Source organism: Zootoca vivipara, chromosome 8 (genome assembly GCF_963506605.1).
Source record: "Zootoca vivipara chromosome 8, rZooViv1.1, whole genome shotgun sequence".
NCBI classification, from domain to species: Eukaryota; Metazoa; Chordata; class Lepidosauria; order Squamata; family Lacertidae; genus Zootoca; species Zootoca vivipara.
Window position 1 is genome coordinate 67,845,917 of NC_083283.1, and position 16,129 is coordinate 67,862,045.

The 16,129-nt window shown below is 49.1% G+C and overlaps 1 protein-coding gene across 1 annotated transcript; it reads left to right on the plus strand.

Annotated features, from left to right (window-relative positions):
- The first annotated feature begins 950 nt into the window (after window positions 1-950).
- C8HXorf65 (chromosome 8 CXorf65 homolog) lies at window positions 951-15,918 on the plus strand. Its single transcript, XM_035125142.1, has 6 exons — window positions 951-975; window positions 1,349-1,435; window positions 5,397-5,531; window positions 10,622-10,690; window positions 14,582-14,709; window positions 15,793-15,918. Exons 1-6 carry the CDS (start codon window positions 951-953, stop codon window positions 15,916-15,918), a joined length of 570 nt encoding a protein of 189 aa, XP_034981033.1.
- The last annotated feature ends 211 nt before the right edge of the window (window positions 15,919-16,129 follow it).

Below are 16,129 nucleotides of genomic sequence, written 5' to 3' on the forward strand. Positions count from 1 at the left end.
GAGTATATTTCATCCACCCTCTCACCTGCAGGCCATATCTGGTCATGATGATTCTCCAAGTGATGATTCTTTGCTGGCATCGCCCAGATTCTCCAGATCTACGGCCCCATCGCGCTTGCAAGCAGAGAGCAAGTTCAGCTCATGACACTCCTGGATATCTGAAAAACAGGCTGAGAGAGATGTAGATGCAAAAGTTTGAAACACAGTTGCTGCAGCAGCCATGGGAAATTCTTAACACGGCCCGGGCAGGGTGACCGAGCAGGGAGTGTCAGCATAGCAAGCAAAGTGAGCAACAGCAATTGTGTTCCATCAACATCACCACCACCATCATTATTATTTACATTTATATACCACCTTTATATTCCAAGGATCTCAAGGTGGTGCACATTGTTCTCTTCCTCCCCATTTCATCTTCACAACAACCCTGTGAGGTAGGTTAGGCTAAGAGATGGTGACCCAGGGAGCTTCATGTAGGGTTGCCATTTGCCCTCTTTTTCCAGGACACGTCTTCTTTTCCAGGGATTAAATTTCTGTCCAGGTGGATTTTAAAAATTTGCCAAAATGTCTCTATACTTTCTCTATACAAAATGTCTATACTTTCTGGATGAGATGTAGACATAACTGGTGGCTGAGGACTTGATTTCCTCTTCTCTTCTCTAGCTCCCCCCCACCCCCACCCCAGCAATAGATCACAGCTTCTGTAGCCTACATATAGTAGGGATATTTAAAACGAGAGACATCATAGCGTCCTCTTTTTTGCTCTTCAAAATGTGGCAACTACCTTCATGGTCGAGTGGGGATTCAAACCCTGTTCTCCCAGGTCCTAGTCCAACACTCTAACCATTTCGCCACACTGGCTCTCATTATGAGGTTATTCTGAGGTGTCACAATGGCTCCAGGGTGGTTCAGCTGGTCAAGAGTTGCCCAGCTGAACCAAGGGGATTTGGGGAATGTTTATCTGCATTAAATATGGAGGTAAGGGGGAACCTAATAGAAATGAGTCGTAGGAACAGAGGAAGATGCCTTATACTGAGCCAGGCCATTGGTCCATCTAGCTCAGTACTGACCACACTAACTGGCAGCAGCTGTCCTGGATGCTAGTCAGAGGTCTCTCCTAGCCTTGCCTGGATAGAAAACATTGGGGGTTGGGGGAGACTTTCTCATGGAAAGCAGGCCAGTGTCTCTTCTAGCCAGTGATTTTTTTGTTTATTGTGGGGCCCCGCCCGGGCAGACAATGATCTGAATTAGAAATGGCCACAACTTTATTGATTAGAGATATAGGTGGGTTTTTGGCTCAGGCATTGGGTCTGCTGCCCATAGCAACCATCCTTGGCTCCTCTTCTTGCAGACCAACGACAACTGCTGGCGAACATCAACTGCTCAGTCTTGCTCCTAATGCATTACCTGCGCGACAAGGTGGGACTGCACAGGACAGGTGAGATGAGTTCACAAAGAAAGTGGAGCGGCAAACACTGCCCAGTTGGTGGTCAGGAGGCAACAAAGACTGCTTCCCTTTGGTTGACTGTACTACAGATCCTGCAACAGGTAGTGCTGGGTCGGGGTGGGGGTGGGGAATGACATGCCATCTTATCTCCAGGTGGAAAATGACCTGTGTCCACACTGCTTGTGACTTCTATGTACCAGAAGTACAAACTCAAAGGAAGACCCTTGGGCTCTGTTGACTAAGGACTAGAACCTGGCCACCCATGAAGGTCCCTAACCCATCCTTTATTGAGAATATGTACTTTGGAACTCCCATTTTCTTTTCAGCTCCTGTGGCAAACTTTCCTGTTTCAACAAGTGGAGATTTTTAAATCCTATTTTTCATCTGCATTCATCTGATTATTTTGGATATATAAATTGTTTTAATTGTTTTTAGATATGAAATCTACTATATATTTTGGAAGGTTGTTTGTTTGCTACACAACTGGATGCCTTTTAAGACATCATAACCAAATTTTGCATGATGGTTCCTGAGTTCAAGCAGGTTTTCATCTATTTTTGGATAAAACTGGACACCATTTTTGAATGCAGGACCTTTGAGGGGATGGCTCCCCATCTCTGACGTATTTTCCCCAGGGAGGCTTGCATGGTGCAGAGTTGAATGTCTTTTGATGTCAGCGTGTGGAGGCTGGCCCATTAGGGGGCCGCACCTACCATCTTCTTACTTACAAGTAGTCCAGCTGTCTGCCGCCAGCTCTCTCCTCCTTAGTCTGTGTACCTACCATGCTTTTAAACTGCATGTCTTCCCCCAAAGAATCCTGGGAACCTTAGTTTATCCCCTCACAGAGCTATAATTCCCAGAACCCTTAATAAAATGCAGTTCCCATGATTATTTTTTTGGAAAGGAAGACATGTGGAGAAAATTTCCGAAAAGCAGCACTTTGTCCTGGATCTTAAAGGTAAAGGGGCCTCTGACCATCAGGTCCAGTCGTGTCCGACTCTGGGGTTGCGGCGCTCATCTCGCTCTATAGGCCGAGGGAGCCGGCGTTTGTCCGCAGACAGCTTCTGGGTCATGTGGCCAGCATGACAAAGCTGCTTCTGGCAAACCAGAGCAGCGCACGGAAACACCGTTTACCTTCCAGCCTATTTATCTACTTGCACTTTGATGTGCTTTCAAACTGCTAGGTGGGCAGGAGCTGGGACCGAGCAACAGAAGCTCACCCCGTTGCAGGGATTCGAACCGCCGACCTTCTGATCAGCAAGCCCTAGACCCTGTGGTTTAACCCACAGTGCCACCTGGGTGCCTGGATCTTAGGCAAGTCAATTAAAAAAAATGCAATCCTACTATATGTTTAAAGCACTTGTATCACTTTAGTGGTCAGGGGTCCCCCCTCAAAGAATTCTGGGAACTGTAGTTTGTTCAGGGTTTTGAGAATTGTTAGGAGACCCCTAATACCCTCACAGGGCTGTAATTCTCAAGAGTTCTCTGGGAATAAACATTGATTGTTAAAGTCTTTTTTAAAACAAGAAGAAGAAAAAGAAGAATATTCTATTAAATATTTTTCATAATACAATAAGATAATACAATACAATACATAATACAATAAGAAACTAATCTAAATAAAAACAAAAACAGAGAAACAAAGAAGGAAAATACCAAAATGAAACCCAAATAGAAGAAAAGAAAATAATAAAATAAAAATAAAAAGGATTTCCAATTTGCTGTCAGCAAGAAATTACTCAAAATATTCATTGTAGAATGGTACCCAATTGATGAAAGGCAATATTTTCCAAATCTTCTGACCCAAATAGATTAATTCATTTTCCTTTTTACACAAAAAGTCCAAAATGGCTTCTCTAATTATTATTATCTATATAAATAAAAATGTAAATGTTCGTTTGTTCAAAATCGATAATCTCCGAAAGTTCCGGACCGATTGCTTTAAAATCTTGAAACAACATTGCATTCGAATACGGGGGTGCTTTTATATACCTAGGATGAATGGGTCAGGACGGGGTGGGGGATTTTTCAGAACGCGTGTGGGTGGATGAATTTTTTTTTGGGGGGGATGAATGTCTCCAAAATGAAGGGGGACTCTGAAGGTGGGGGGAGGGGGCTCTCCCTACCTTCAATGGAAGCCTGGTTGAGCCACAGCAACGCGTGGCCAGGTACAGCTAGTTAATAATAAATATCAGCAATAGTCTTTCTGTATCAAACATATTAATTGTTAAATTATGTGGGAAATGTAGCTCTGTGAGGGAAATAGAGACTTCCTAACAACTCTCAGAACCCTTAACAAACTGCCGTTCCCAGGATCCTTTAGGCCGGGGAAGCCATTACTGTTTTCTGTGCTTTTGAGCCCTACCAGTCCTAATGGACACCAGTCACCACCAATCCAGATGCAACCCTTTTCTACTTGCCTGAACCTTTCAGGACTTGGGCACACTTCTGCATTTCCACTAAAGACTTATACTCTGTTTTGCATTGAGCCACATTCTGAATAAATTTGACGATTTGAAGTATGCTGCTTTCATTGTTATTGTCTTTAAATGTTTGTAGATCAGGCCCTAGGGGAAAGCTGGCAATTAAATAACCACAATTATGGTACTTTTTCAAGAGCGTATAATGCAAGACTGAGAACAGGAAACTCCTGGCGTAGTTGTGTTCTGTGGGGGTTGACCATAGCTGCCAAGTTATCCCTTTTTTACAGGGATTTCCCCTTATGCTGAATAGGCTTCCTCGCAAGAAAAGCAAAAACTTGGCAGCTATGGGGTTGACCCACAGCCCTTGACCAAAGGAGGAGAGTGTCATGGACTTGTTGGACACAGAAGAATGGTGGGAGGAACCAGTTGGGGAACCCCCAAGGGAACAGGGCTCAGAGCCTGGGGAGTGGTGGTGGGATGACAATGAGTAGTCACAGGGAGAAGTGGGGTGAGACTGGGAAGAGGAATTGTCAGAAGCTAAAGAGGAAAGAGGGTTTAGTGCACAGGGAAAGTCTGTGGCAGGGAGAAGACCAGAAGCAGAGGCTGAAGAGGAGGGAGGCCATGAGGCAGAGATAAATCAGGCTTATGAAGAGTCACAGATGTCCCCCCCCCTCCTGCTGCAACAAACCCCCATCTCCTCCTGTCTCCTAGCCCCAGAAGAGGGCTGAAATGGGCAGAGCAGAAGCAGGCTCCACACAGGTGTAGTCTCTAATTGTTTGGGGAAAACCCTGGTGTAGAAGGGACTTAGATGGCTGTGGGGAGGTAGGGACTTTCAGTTTCAGCAACTGGTTTTTAGGGGTTAAAAACTACAAGGGATGAGCTGCTGTGATCATTAGGCCCATAGCTGCCAAGTTTTCCCTTTTCTCGCGAGGAAGCCTATTCAGCATAAGGGAAAATCCCTGTAAAAAAGGGATAACTTGGCAGCTATGATTAGGCCTGACAGCCAAGTCTGTGATGGTCGTGTTTTTGCCAATAAAGAGTTAATCACCAACTTTGAATGCTGTGATTTACTGCCAGCTCGCTCTTTGACAAAGAGGCAAAGTCCCTGCTTACACAGAGGCATACCTCCCAAGTTCCAGCCTGAGAAATAAGGGACCGGACCGGAAGTAGCAGACTGGAAGTAGCGCTGCCGCCATTTTGGAATTGGGCGGAGCATGCTCAGAAGTGACTTTTGATGCTGCTGTGCCCAGTTCCAAAATGGCTGTCGCACCAGAAGTCGCGCTGCAGCCATTTTGGAACTGGGCACAGCATCATCAAAAGTCGCTTCTGAGCATGCTCCGCCCAATTCCAAAATGGCTGTCGCACCAGAATAAACCGGGGAAAAACAAAAAAATCTGTTTTTTCGGCGGGGAACAGCTGGGAAAACGGGGGTTTCCTGGGGAATACGGGAGAGTTGGCAGCTATGCACAGAGGAAAGGAGGCAAACCCACCCACTCTACTGCCCCCATATCTCTCTGTTCCCTTTTCAGACCCCATTGACCTGTGTGAAGAGAATGGGACCCTGAAACTGCTATTCCTAGTCAAGATTCCAGAAGACAGTGCCAGCAAGTTCCTCACTCCCCGTATGACCTACTACATATGTAAGGTGGAGCGGGGCGCACCAGGTATGTCCAAGGACTAGAATGCCCCCTCCCCCACCTGCACAGCTAGTTCTACAGGTGGTAGCCACAGCTTCCTGAAAGTCATCGCTTCCTTGGCTCCAAATATTCCCTTTCTCAAAGGTGTGGGGGAAGACATATGCAGGCTTCCCACTGGTACAGTAGCACAGCTGGCAGAACTGCTTCAAAGCAAACACAGAGAGCTGCCTCTTGAATTGCTGTTACTTTTTCTTGCCCCATGCAGTCATAAGGTCTATAAACTTAAAAATGAAACCTGACATTTCCTCTGTGGGTGTTGCTGTGTTTTCTTGTGTTGTGCTAACTCATCCTTCTCCAACATAAGGAAGGAGCAGGTAGCAAGCGGAAGGTCCCGGGTTCAATCCCCAGCATCTGCAGGCAGGGCTGGGGACCCCCCCCCAACAGCCTGAAACCCACCAAACTTTTGAGGAGGAGCTGTGACTCAGTGGCAGGACATCTCCTTTACATGCAGAAGGTCCCAGGTTCATCTCTAGGTAGGGAATATATGCAGCCCCAAATCCTAGAGAACCTCTACCAGTCAATTTAGACAATATTGAACTTGATGGACCAATGGATCTGAGTATAAAGGCAGTTTCTTCAGATATCTTCAGATATTTCAGGCAACAAATCCCACCAGTCTCAGCCAGCATGGGCTGTAACCCAAAACATCTCGGAGGACCCCAGTTTAGGGAAGTTTTATTAGCACCTTGACTGTGCTTGCTGATCTGCTGATAATTCAGCTTCATTTTCTCGCTGGCAGTGTTTATTATTATTATTATTATTATTATTATTATTATTATTATTATTATTTATTGGGTCATTTACCCCAGTATATTTTTGATTTTATGGGTTGTTCTGTGTAGCACGCAACAGGGAATTTTGTGTGGCGATACCCCGATCCCTCCCAGAATAAATAAAGACACAGGACACATTGCATAAGGTTAATGGGCGTAAAAGGCCACAACTTTATTGATTACGGATGTAGAGAGGTATTGGCTTAGGCATTGGATCTAACCATCTATATCCGACTCCAGCCCGCTCTGCTGGCAGTCTGTGAAGGGTTAACCACCGCTGGGTGAGCCCTGCGATGCAGATCAACTAGGAACTCACCCTGGGGCCACCATTAGGGGGCGTGCCTTGGGCCCTCACCTACCACGGCTTCGGACATGGCCACGCCCCTGGACTCCTTAAGGGAGTACCCTTCAGCATTTTGGGGGAGGTGATGGCAACAACCTCCCCCCCCCGCCCTGTACCCTTTCAGAGATAATCCAATGCCTACCGCCAAAAACCAAAGTTGTGACGAGTTGCTACAAGGTAGGCGAAAACCACCAGGTCGCAGCCAATTCGCCAAGTGGGAAAATTCCTACCAGGCCCCTCAACGGTGACCAACCGAGGCCCATAGCAATGTCAAGATTAGAGCCCTGCCTAAAGGGAGGGTGGGCGGGAAAAAACGAAGCGGCTGGGGGTCAGGAAAGAAAGGCTGAACCCCTGGCCGCGCGCTCGCTTAAATCGGCGAGCTACGCCCCCCCTGGAGCGTCCGGATTGGATGCATCGAGGGAGTGCCGCGTCCAGGAGCCAGCCAATGGGCTGGGAGGATGGCAACCATCCCCCCAGCACGTGCTCGGGCTCATGGTGCCCACAATCTCCCCTCCTTCTACGGCGGAAGGGACTTTAAGGTATGTGTGTGAGTGCCTTAGCTGGCATATGCAAAAGAGCAATGGCCATTTCTTGTGTCTCGTTCAAGGTGCCACTTACCCACCTCTGATCAGGAAGCTGCTTCTTAACTTATGCAATATATTATAATGAGCTATACTGTTAGTATTATCTGCTCTGACCAGCAGTGGCATTCCAGGGTCAACAGCAAAGCTTCCCCCATGACCTTTTACCTGCCATTTAACTAGCAATACCAGGAACTGAACTCGGACCCCAGGGGACTTTGATGCAGAAGGTCCCAGGTTCAAACTCCAATAGCAACTGCAGGGCTGAGAGAGACTACCTGCCCGAAACCCTGGAGAGCTGCTGCCAGTCAGAGTAGACAATCCTGAGCTAGATGGACCAATGGGCTACTCTGGTATGATGCAGCTTCCTTTGTCCTGAACACTTGGCAGGTGCTCTTCTACAGAGCTATGGGATCTCCCCCCCCCCCCCATGGACTCTTGCCTGGTACTCCATACCTGTTGCACCTGGTGCCTTCCAGAAACTTGGGGGCTACAAATTAAAATTCTTAAGGGAAAAGGCAGTCCAAAGCATCTAGACTTGCCAGACAGATTGGGAAAGGTTGCCTTGTGTGAGGAGTAGCAAGGAGCCACTAAAGGGTTAAGCTGGTTTGCTGTGTCGCCTGACCACTGGGAAGGAGGGAGTAATTCAGTTCCTACATAAGGGAATGCTTCTTTGTACTGTGTGTAAATCGGTTTCGTTTTTTGCCTGGCAAGAGAGCAGTCATGCCTTGTCTCTCGCTGGAGGCTGATGTTTTATTGCTCTGTAAATAAAGCAATTAGTTTAGAAGACAGACGATATCTGTGTGATTAATGTGTGCTGCTTCTTGTAGTTCACACAAAGCTTCCAGTTGCGCAAGAGGAAGAGCAGGAGATGATTTACTTTGCTATTTTTTGCCAAGGTCCACAGCTACTAAGGAAGCGGACTGGACTGCTGTGATGTTTGGCAAAGCCCCTAATGAGCTAATTAACTACTCATTAGGAGGAAACTTAACACCTTGTACCAGGTTTCTGCCAGCTTACCTCTTCAGAAGGAGAGCCAGTAGGGGCTGGAGGTTCAAACTCCCACTTGGCCACACAGTCTCTGCCTCTCAACCTCACCTGCCTAACAGGGTTATTGTGGGGATTAAATGAGGAGGGGGAGAACTTTCCCAATTAATGCAGCCTGATGGGAGATGGAGAGCCTCCCGGCCATCTGCACCAACCTGGGCTGCACCTGGAATGGGATTATCAAGGAATATAAAGCAGTGGCTTCCCCTTTATAACTGCAGGTGCTTCATGGCAATGCTTTGTGGAACGGACTTTTCTAATCTTTCGGAGACCGCAGAGAAATCTCCCTCCAGCTGTAGCCTAGCCAGGGCTGCATCTGCCACAATTCTGGATGTGCAGAGCAAAAAAAAGAGCACAGGGCAGGGTCCTGAGTGCAGGATTTGGCTTTCTGTGAATCTTGGCTTCCATTAAAGAACAAATTCCTAGCCCCTGTAAAAGCAAAAGATACTCAGAAATGTTTGGATGGTGACGAAATCTCAGAAGCTAGAGGGGTGGCTGAACGAGAGTTCTGGATGCTAGTACTGTAGGTAGAATTTTGTTCTTCAGTGTCACGCTAGTCTTGAGGGTGAGCGAACTGAGAACTCATGGTGCAAGACAAATGTGTGTGTTTAATTGGCACAATCTGCAGGTTGTCCAGGGGGCAGGTTAGGGAATGCAGCTGCTCTTGGCACCAAAATTTGGCTTGATAGGGTGGAATCTCCCTCTCTTTTCTTTCATTGCGCACCTGGTCCTCCTGTTTATCGTCTTCTCCTAATCTAATTGTAAACATTAAAGAATGCTCATAAGGGGGGAGCAAGACCATGCATGCCTCCCACCCACTCAAGGCTGGTTGGTCCACTTGGGGGGGGGAGAGGTCAGGGCATTTGTGCAGCCGAGGCTTTCTCAGTCGACAGCTGCGACTCTAACCATGTAGCCCTTCCTTACTCATGCCCAAGGCCGGCGCGTCCATGAAGGCGAACTAGACAGTTGCCTAGGGCGCCAAAATGGAGGGGGCGCTGGCCAGCCTGCCGCCTGCCTGCCGTGCCCAGAAGGGAGAGCGAGGGGTCTGCCAGCGCCTTGCCTCTCCGCCAGCACGGCGAGCAAGAGCGCAACAACGCACCGCCGGGGCTGCAGACAGGCAGGAGAGCGCCTGCCGCAGCACCCAGAATCTCTGGGCTGCAACAGGCGCTTGCGGAGGCTGGGACCGCCACACCCCACCACCCGCGCCACCCCACCCGGGGCTGGGGAAGGGACCTGGCAGGCAGGGCCGCCTTCGCACCTCTCTGCCTCTGGGGCCGCTTACCTTCCGTGCTGGCCGCCCCTCGGGGCGATGGCGGGAGAGCGAGTGGGGAATGAGGGGCACAGCGCTGAAGCAGCGCAGGACTCTGCACGCCCTTCCAGCGCTCCGGTTGTAGACCCTCGCGCCTGCCCGCCCCCGCCCGCCCTGGTCCCGCTGCCTCGGGACTCCCCGAGGGAGCAGATTGAGGAGGGTTGGGGAGGGGGGCATGTGCCAATCGAGGCGGTGAGTGGCGGCGGCGGAACCGTGGGGCTTGGTGGCTGGGTGCACCCCACCGGCCATCTAGCGGTGTGCAGGGAGGGGGGAGGGCGCCGGCGGGGCCGCACGGCTGTGCTCGCTGGGGCGCCCCTGGGGGGCTGGCGTCCTGTGGTTGAAGTATGATTGGCCGGGGGATGGGGCGCCAGAAGGTGATCTCGCCTAGGGCGCAAAACACCCTAGCACTGGCCCTGCTCATGCCAGATGTGTCGCTTCCGCTGGCCTGCAGGTACAGTCCTCTTCACGGAACACATGAACTCCCCTCTTGGGTCTTTGTGGCTGTGGATTTCCGCGTCCTTCTGGCGTAAAGGGTCTATGTCTCTTTCCTCCTCCTTGCACTGCAGATGGGTGCAGTGCTGATTCAAGAGCTGATTTTGACCATCCTCCTTTGAACTCCTTCCTTGTGTGTTCAGGCGATTCTCCCTTAGGGACAGAACCTTCATGGCCCCTGCCTGGGGAAGTTGTTTCCGGGAACTTTAGTTGTGATTCCTGCATTGAAGGGGGTTGGACTAGATGACCCTTGGGGGTCCCTTCCAACTTTACGGTTTTATGATTCTATGTAGGCCCCGTTGAGCTCCTGGGAGAAGAAGGCAGGATATAAATGCAATAAATAAATATAAAGTAAATAAAAGGCAAATGGCAATTAGCTGCAGGCTGGTAGAAACCAGCCGAGAGCATTCTCCCAACTTGTATCTAGGAATGCAGAGCACTTAGTCCAGGTTCCATGTTGCAAATGCATTGCAAAGTGTCAAAGCGAGTAACACAGGGTTCTCTCTTTGCAGGGTCGAAACATGAACACAGCTTCCGGGCCTTTCACCCTATGTACAAGCACCCTCCAATAGAATTATTGGGTAGGAACTCACAGGACTTAAACTTCTCTTCTCAGTGTATCAGAACGCAACTCTGAAACCTATGAAGTCAGGGCAAGTAAAAGTAGCCCCTTTTACATTTCCTTCCCCTGTGAGCAACACCGTATAGGAGGAAGGGGCTAGAAAGAGGTTTTTCTCACCCTCTCTCACAGTGATAAGAGAGGTGCTGGAAATCACCACGAACGCCTCCCTCCTTGTTCTCTTAGAATGGCAATGGCGCCCACCTGGGATGTGCTGGACTCCACATCAGGGGGGGGGGGAGCCTTGCTCTCTCATATTAAAACTCAGTGGGGTTATGCTTGTTGTTGTTTAGTCGTTTAGTCGTGTCCGACTCTTCGTGACCCCATGGACCATAGCACGCCAGGCACTCCTGTCTTGCACTGCCTCCCGCAGTTTGGTCAAACTCATGTTCGTAGCTTCGAGAACACTGTCCAACCATCTCGTCCTCTGTCGTCCCCTTCTCCTAGTGCCCTCAATCTTTCCCAACATCAGGGTCTTTTCCAGCGGGGTTATGCAATGAAGCCAAATGGTGGGAGATTTGGGACATACAAAAGGAAACAGAGCAGAATTGAACTATGGGACTCTGTACTGTAAGATATACTGCTGGCTGCCAACGTGGATGACTTTAAAGGGGTTTCAAACAAGTCTGTGGGGGTTAAAGCTATCAGCGGCTCCCAGCCATGCATTTTCTACAGTGCTGGAGGCAGTGTGCCACTGGATTCCAGTTGCCAAGGATCACAAGTAGCAGGGGCGCTGACTCCTAGGGCATAGCTGCCAAGTCTCCCGTTTTCCCCGGGAATCCCGCGTTTTTACTTACCTTTTCCCAGTGGTCCCCCGTATCACTTCATCTCCCATTTTTCTCCATTATTTTCTCCTGCCGGCGGCCATTTTATTTCTTTCTGATTTGCCCTTCTATGGGCACAAAAAATGGCCACCGGCGGCTTCAAAAGTCGCATCTACGCATGACCGGAAGTGCGTAGATACGACTTCCGGTGTCGACGGCGGCCATTTTGGTGCCCATAGATGGGCGGGGCGACACCGGAAGTTGCGTCAACACACTTCCGGTCATGCGTAGAAGCTACTTTTGAAGCCGGCGGTGGCCATTTTTGGTGCCCATAGAAGGGCAAAGCGACACCGGAAGTTACGCCGACGCAACTTCCGGTGTCACATGGCTGCCGGTCCCGGATTCTGCAGTCCGGGACTTGGAAGGTAAGCTCCTAGGGGCTGAACCCCTTTGACCCCCCCATATTTGTTAGCAGGGGGCTGAGCCCCCTCAATATTTGTTCAAACATCGTGCATGATATCACAATGTCGTACGTGATACCCAGAGGTGATGCTGTCGTGCAAGTCAGCAACACTGCAGCTCCTCCTCCTGCTGCTGTGGACGGAAAGCACCCCCTGGTGTCCAGGTGTCACTCATGACATGGTGGTGTCACATAACATCAGCTCGCCCAGCGCTTTCCTGAGTCGGCGCACCTGACAAATAGGAGGAACGCGCTGTTGAACTTGCCTCCTGCTTTCAGACTTTCCCGTCAAGGCCCCTCCCTGTTTGGCCGCTGTGATAACAAAACGTTGGACTAGACAGGCCTTTGGTCTGACCCAGCAACCAGGCTCCTCCTCTAACATTTATTTGTTTTGTTTCATGAAATTTATATAAAGCACTCCTTGACTGCCCAAACCCCAAAACACAGGAAACCTCAAAGAAGTCTGAAAGAAAGGAAAATAAAACAATGAAATTATCTGGAAAAGAGAAAGTCAAAAACAAGAAGTATTTAAATATTTAGTAAGCTAAAAAAAACCAGGTTAAAATACATGTCAACGTTGTACATGTCTGGGTTAGGCTTGCTGAAATAAATTCTTTTTCAGCAGGTGCTGAAAAGGACACAGTGAGGGCAGCTGCCTGATGTCAATATAGTGGTACCTCGGTTTACGAACCTAATCCATTCCGGAAGTCTGTCCTTAAACCGAAACTGTTCTTAAACCGAGTTGCGCTTTCCCTAATGAGGCCTCCCACCGCCAGTGCCCTTCCACTGTTCAGATTCTGTTCTTAGACCAAGGTAAAGTTCGCAAACTGGGACACTACTTCCAGTTTTGCGGAGTTTGTAAACCAAATCGTTAGTAAGCAGAGCTGTTCTTAGACCGAGGTACCACGGTAGGCAGGTTATTCCAATGTGTAGCTGTTCTTTTGTCCCTGCAAATCACAGACCAGGGATAGAAGGCAGAGCTTTTAGATCTCCAAGTGGTGGTATATTCCAATCTAGACAGACTTTGACACCTAGCATCTTTTTATTATTTTTATAAATAGAACTGACTGCATGTTGGTTTATTGTCTAATCTAGGAGTCTTGGATCTCTGTTGTGGCTTGAAGGAAGGCTAGAGCAAAGCAGAGTGTTGTGAGTTTGTGGGGCAGGGCGGGGGTGGTGGTGGCATAGCTGTCAAGTTTTCCCTTTTCTCGCAAGGAAGCCTATTCAGCGTAAGGGAATTTCCCTTAAAAAAGGGGAGAACTTGACAGCTATGGGTGGTGGTTAGGCTGTGGTGGTTGGTACAGTTCTATTCTTGGATCCAGCAAGGACTCAATTATTGGAATAGCTAGGCTGCTTCTTGGTAATGGCCTAAGTATAGGTCTTAAAGGTAACAAAGGAAGTGGCTCTGTGCCAGAGAGCAAATGGACTAGATGGGCCATTGGCCTGATCCAGCTATGGAGTAGGCTTGTTCTCTGTTGCTCAGAATGGTCTGGAGATATCTCTATCTATCTATCTATCTATCTATCTATCTATCTATCTATCTATCTATCTAATCTATCATCTGTCTCTGTGGGGTGCAGAAAGAATCTGTTGGGTAAGAGTGCTGGTTGAAATAATAATGAAACATAGGTTTTATTACTCCTAGTAAACAAAGCTATTCTGAGTACAAGCTCCCATGTGCCCGTCATGGAATCATGAGGTCAGCTAAAAGGAAGGTCCAACCCTAACACTAACTGAAGCAGCAGCAGAAAGGAAGTTAAGCCTGAGAGAGAGAAAACGATCAGCTGGTAGTCACACAAGAAGGAATCAGTCAGGGTCCGAGCCTCCATCCCACCTCTCTAACTTATTGCAAGCATCATTGCTTTGCACCCAACAAGGCTGAACAGCAAGAGAAACTTCAGAACGATCAGAGCTGTTCAACAACAGGACAGCATGCCTTGGAAGGTGGTGGCTCTCCTTCCCTGGAGGCTTCTGAGCATCTGTCAGGTGACCATCTGCCAGGGATACTGTAGTTGTAATCTTCCAACACTGAGCTGGGGTGGGGGTTTGACTTGATGTCCTCCAGGGTCCCTTCCAACTGAGAAGAATGCTATGTCACTATGATTCTCCAGTGAACACCAGGTCGGCCTTAAGCTGACCCTGAACTACTTCTCCACACTGATCTGCCTCTCCAGTTGCTCACTCGGAGCAGAGGTTGCCTTTTAAGCTCAGCCAATCACTGTATCTCCCACAGCCTCAGGCCCCACTTCTGTAAAATGGCACTTAGAGGGATGCTCACACCCACACCGTACCTTGAAAGCACACAACCTCCCCCCAAAGAAACCTGGGAACTGTAGTTTGTTAAGGGTGCTGGAAATTATACTTCTGAGTGGTAAACTACAGTTCCCAGGATTATTTGGTGGCCACTGCTAAAAATGTATGGAGTGGATGTGGCCCAGCCTCACCAGGGTGGTTGTGAAGCAGAGAACAAGTTTGATTTAAAAACAACAACAACGTTTGGGAAATTGCAATTGCTGCATGCACTGTGACAGGCCATAACGCTGTGTTTGGGGCGATGGTGCAGCCAGCTGGGCTTTTCGAGGCTGCAGCAGGGTCCTCTTCCCACTGAGCGTCTCTGCTTGCCCTTCAGACTCCTTGCGCAACCAGTGTGACTTCCTTGAGAAAAACCGCCTCAAGATTCTCAAGAGCTCAGATGGCAAGAAGCCCATAACCATGGAATCAATCCTGTCGTGCATGGCAGCGGCAAATCAGATGGTGGTGAGGCACTCATTTTCACCTGGGGGGGGGGGCAGATCCAGCTAATTTTGGCCCTGTATAGCTTGACTGACGTGACTCGAGGGACTTGCCATGCACTTACCCCTCTCTTGTCTAGACTCCATCTAGGCAAGCAAAAGGGCATTGTCAGAGCTCAATGACTTGTTTGAGCCAGGTAAAAACACCCAGGGAGGGTGTGAAGCAGGGCTGGTGAGAGGCATGGCCTGGGGAGGAAGAGGGTGTGGCTGGGCAGGGGTGCAGTGCTAGGGGAGAATTCTGCGGGCTTGACAGAGAGGCCTGGTGCCCTGAGTTTTCTCACCTCTGGTTTAGCATCCTATCTCTTTTCATGTTCATCACCCTGTAGCCTTTGTACTCCAAAAACTGTGTGATCTTTTCAACTCAATTCACCCAAGCTGCAAGGTTTGTTAACAGGTTAGGCTAAGAGATGGGTACTAGCCCAAGGCCCCCCAGTGAGCTGCGTGGTTTTGGGATTTGAACCCTCCTTTCCCAGGTTTTAGCCTGACACTCTAACCATTATGCAACATTGGTTCCTAACTTTTGAACTTTGGACCCCAAATTTTCCCTCCTGATTTCTCTTTAACCGAGTGAAGAATTGCCTTCTCGACTTTTAAATCAGTGGAGGAGGGCAGGGCTGTTGGAGAGTAGATGGATGCAACCAACAGTCAAGGGATGGGGAGCCTTCAGCCATGTGCAATAGCAGAGAGAATGGTGGGGGAAAGAGAGGTACTTGTTTGGAGCACTGGGGTGTTATGGGCACACCCCTGCTTTCACCTGAGAGCCAGTGGTGGCATAGTGTCAGATTAGGACCTGGGAGACCAGGGTTCTAATTCCCACTTGGCCACATGAAACTGACTGGGTGAGCTTGGGTTGTTGTTGTGGAGATTAAATGAGGAAGGGGGAACCACGTAAACCACCTTGAGCTCCCTGGATATAAAGTTGAACTATGGATGGATGGATGGATGGATGGATGGATGGATGTTGGGTTCTTGCCACCTCCGCTTCCTTCAACGGCCACTGCTGCTGCACCCTCAACTCTGTTGATCTGTGTTTGTCTCCTATGCCCAGGGGAAAATCGCTGGGAAGTCTGGGGCCACTTCGTCTGGCAACCTAGATGAGGAGGGCCAGCCTCGTAAGACGACCACAGCAGCAAGAACCAGATGGGAGACAAGCAAGAAGGATAAGCATCGCTGAGGACTGAAGGTGATGCCCAGAGGGAGCTGCAGCCCACCACTGTGAATAAAGGCACCTTTGGACCTGAGTCACCCCTGGCTCCTTCTCTTCGGGAGTGCTGCTGCAGTGTTGGGCGGAATGGGGAGCTGCCCTTTGAAGCACACACACACACACACACATATATATATATATATTCCCAATAGGGAAGGGGAAAAGAAAATATACCTTTCTG

Coding starts and splice junctions, on each gene's coding strand:
- C8HXorf65 (XM_035125142.1), top strand. CDS start 951: ATGTTTATCTGCATTAAATATGGAG. Junction 976..1,348: donor TATCTGCATTAAATATGGAG/GTAAGGGGGAAC, acceptor CTCTTCTTGCAG/ACCAACGACAACTGCTGGCG. Junction 5,532..10,621: donor GGTGGAGCGGGGCGCACCAG/GTATGTCCAAGG, acceptor CTCTCTTTGCAG/GGTCGAAACATGAACACAGC.